Source organism: Pseudoliparis swirei, chromosome 20, assembly GCF_029220125.1.
Source record: "Pseudoliparis swirei isolate HS2019 ecotype Mariana Trench chromosome 20, NWPU_hadal_v1, whole genome shotgun sequence".
Lineage (NCBI taxonomy): Eukaryota > Metazoa > Chordata > Actinopteri > Perciformes > Liparidae > Pseudoliparis > Pseudoliparis swirei.
The window spans coordinates 22,611,654-22,615,530 of NC_079407.1; the positions used below are offsets into that span (position 1 = coordinate 22,611,654).

The 3,877-nt window shown below is 33.1% G+C and overlaps 1 protein-coding gene across 1 annotated transcript; it reads right to left on the reverse strand.

The window, feature by feature from the left end:
- Window positions 1-1,397: 1,397 nt before the first annotated feature.
- On the reverse strand, window positions 1,398-3,190 carry LOC130211311 (lysine-specific demethylase 5B-B-like). Its single transcript, XM_056442051.1, has 5 exons — window positions 3,087-3,190; window positions 2,044-2,170; window positions 1,826-1,946; window positions 1,674-1,747; window positions 1,398-1,508 (listed from the first exon to the last, which is right to left on the reverse strand). The coding sequence occupies exons 2-5, from the start codon at window positions 2,155-2,157 to the stop codon at window positions 1,398-1,400; spliced, it is 420 nt and encodes a 139-aa protein (XP_056298026.1). The 5' UTR covers window positions 2,158-2,170; window positions 3,087-3,190.
- Window positions 3,191-3,877: the final 687 nt, after the last annotated feature.

Below are 3,877 nucleotides of genomic sequence, written 5' to 3' on the forward strand. Positions count from 1 at the left end.
CTACGTCAATGGGCTCCACATCTTACTTTGAAGAAAAAAGATTTGGAATAATTTTTATTAATATTTTGTCATAATTTATGGAAACAATTTTCAATAGCTTCACTGTTATCATGTGTAGAGTGAAATCATTCAAGGTCTACGTCAATGGGCTCCACATCAGTGGACTACACCTCTTACTTTGAAGAAAAAAGATTTGGAATAATTTTTATTAATAAGTTGTCATAATTTATGGAAACAATTTTCAATAGCTTCACTGTTATCATGTGTAGAGTGAAATCATTCAATATCTACCTCAATGGGCTCCTCATCAGTGGACTACACCTTTTATTTAGAAGAAAAAAGATTTGGAATAATTTCTATTAATAATTTGTCATAATTTATGGAAACCATTTTCAATAGCTTCACTGTTATCATGTGTAGAGTGAAATCATTCAATATCTACCTCAATGGGCTCCACATCAGTGGACTACACCTTTTATTTTGAAGAAAAAAGATTTGGAATAATTTTTATTAATAATTTGTCATAATTTATGGAAACAATTTTCAATAGCTTCACTGTTATCATGTGTAGAGTGAAATCATTCAATGTCTAGGTCAATGGGCTCCACATCAGTGGACTACACCTCTTACTTTGAAGAAAAAAGATTTGGAATAATTTTTATGAATATTTTGTCATAATTTATGGAAACAATTTTCAATAGCTTCACTATTATCAAGTGTAGAGTGAAATCATTCAACATCTACATCAATGGGCTCCTCATCAGTGGACTACACCTTTTATTTAGAAGAAAAAATATTTGGAATAATTTTTATTAATATTTTGTCATAATTTATGGAAACAATTTTCAATAGCTTCACTGTTATCATGTGTAGAGTGAAATCATTCAATATCTACCTCAATGGGCTCCACATCAGTGGACTACACCTTTTATCTTGAAGAAAAAAGATTTGGAATAATTTTTATGAATATTTTGTCATAATTTATGGAAACAATCTTCAATAGCTTCACTGTTATCAAGTCTAGAGTGAAATCATTCAACATCTACATCAATGGGCTCCTCATCAGTGGACTACACCTTTTATTTTGAAGAAAAAAGATTTGGAATAATTTTTATTAATATTTTGATATAAATTATGGAAACAATCTTCAATAGCTTCACTGTTATCATGTGTAGAGTGAAATCATTCAATATCTACCTCAATGGGCTCCACATCAGTGGACTACACCTCTTACTTGGGAGAAATGTGTTTTTGAATATTTTGATATCATTTATGGAAACAATATACGTCTTGAATTAAAAAATAGTACCACACACATAATAATAAGAGCCATCATAGTAGTCAAGTAGTTCCCACATGTAATATTTATGAACGATCAGAGTCAGACATACACATTCCTAAGTGTTACACAACACACAATACCAAGGGGTATCTTTGCTTGGTATTTGTGCTGCTGTCATCCCAAGGCACAGCGTGTGAAACCATCTTGAGCAAGTTCCACACTGAATCTACATGGGGATAAATGAATTAAACATATTTAAAAAATGGAAACTTGAGGAAACATGTTATGCATACAAGTTAACCATATTTGATTACTAATGTTATTTTTTAAAACTCACTCCAGGTTATCTACAGATTATCCAAAACTCAGATTGTCTAAAAACAAGTCTCACCCAAACAGCATCAACATCAGTTTTGGGCAGGTGGTCCTCAATTCCACAGAAGGAACAGAGCTCATCCTTTGAAACTAGAAATAAATACATGTATATGAGTGTCAATTATGTATCAAGTCAAAAAAATATTGATTACATATTTTGAACAAAACCTGATTGTTTCAGAATGTCTTCAGCCATGTTTCTTCTTAGCTTTTCCATCGATTGTTTCGATGAGTTTATGCGGAAATGCTGTGGAATCTTTGGTAGTTCCATCACCGTCATCTTGGCCATCTGTCAAATGGCAAAACAACACACCTTGTATGAATTTACATAGTAAAACAGCATAGTGTTTAATCTATCAGAAAGACAAAAGGTTGCATGAAATAACCTGCATGACAAAGATCCCACAACTGTTGCCATCTTTCTGGCAGGTGTGGGTTATCTGGCCCGGCTGCCACTTGATGTTCACCCAGTCCTCCTTTCCAAGTCGGTTCCGGCGCATTTTGAAATACTGTCTGCAGGATGAAAGGAAAATAATTTTGGTTTACATTTGCACTTACTCTTTGGCCTTACTAAAGATGTGTATAACATTATATATTTCCCATAATCTAATGAATATTACCCAAATCTTTGGCCAGCCTTTCTGGAGTCGTCAACTTCATTTGACCCTTGCAGAGGATCAACCACAAATATGCGGTTTGAAAGGGCATGGAGATACTGTTTTAAAAAGAAACATAGTGTTAAAGCATGCCATATTTTAAACTTACCAACAACAGCAACAATAATAACATAATACATTTTATGTATGTAAAACCTTAATGAATGAGCAACATCGGAAGTATATTTATTGTACACAAGATAATCACAACTGTGAGTAAATAAAGAAACAAACCACGTTAAATAGGCATATTTTAACATTTTACTTGAAAGTACTGAATATTAGTCTGAAAATAAGTTCCACAATATGGGGTCATACTCAATCAAAGAAAACTCAAATTGTTAGAGTAGCAGTGGGGACTACCAACGGGATCCTGTTGGATGATTAAGTGCTTTGATTGGACAATAATCATAGATATATTTTTCATTAAGATAGGGATGACGACCATGAAGACATTTAAAACTAAAAGAACAGTCTTAAAATCAATCCACATGCTACATATGTGCATGTACACAATGTAGCTACATTAGATACAAATATACAATCTCATTGTCTCTTCATTTATTAATGACAATTTATGAAAAATTACATTAACTTGTAATAAAACTTGAATTTAACATTAAAGTAGATTTAGTTATATTGACTTGATTGTAGGTTGTTATAAATATTTAAAGCAATTTTAAGATTGATAACCTTAAAATACACTCACAACAATGAGCCATACATGAATGCTGTAAAGGCACATTGTACCACATGACCAGCTGCATACTCACCACAAACTTCCAGTGCACATTTCTTATGTTGACAAATCCAATGGCTCCATCATAGTCATCAAACGTCACCTGACAACATGCGTAAAAATTGAAAAATAATTGTATTTTGCTGCAAAACTCAAATACCCAAATGTACCCAGTATGCATTATTTATTTTTCCTCCAATGGAACAACCAACAAACTGAAGCTGCTTTTTCAAATGGATTGTTTCAAAACAACTTGATGTTAAGATTTATAATAATAATATAATTACTCACCTTTTTTAACCCTTGCCTGGCCATTTGCTCTCTCGTGCCGTACAAGATTATACCCATGGTATAATGATTCATGAGGTATAGCCGGCCAGCAGTATCCATAGAATTGAGGATGGCTCTCATGTAACATTCAATGACCTTAAGGGAAATTTGTTTGGAAAATTATTATCCAAAAATGGAAGGTAAAGAAAACATTCAAGTTAAGTCGTGTTTACTTCATACAACACTTTGATAGGTTTGTCTGACATAACATTCCAGACCCTTTGTTCTGGCTGACAATCTAATTTAATATCTATTAAGCAGTAAAACTCATGACATTTTGACATATTTTTTAAGGTTTGATGCATCAACAGATGGGTTCATTGGAGATAAATGATCTGTTACAACAACACTTTTAATCAGAAACTTGCCTCGCCTATGATGAGTTCGTCTGGCCTCAAACTTTGAAATTCACTGTGCCGCAGGTTCATATTCAGCTTCTGTTCAGCATTTCTTATAACAGCCACAACAACTTCAGTTGGTTTGCATGTCCAAAGG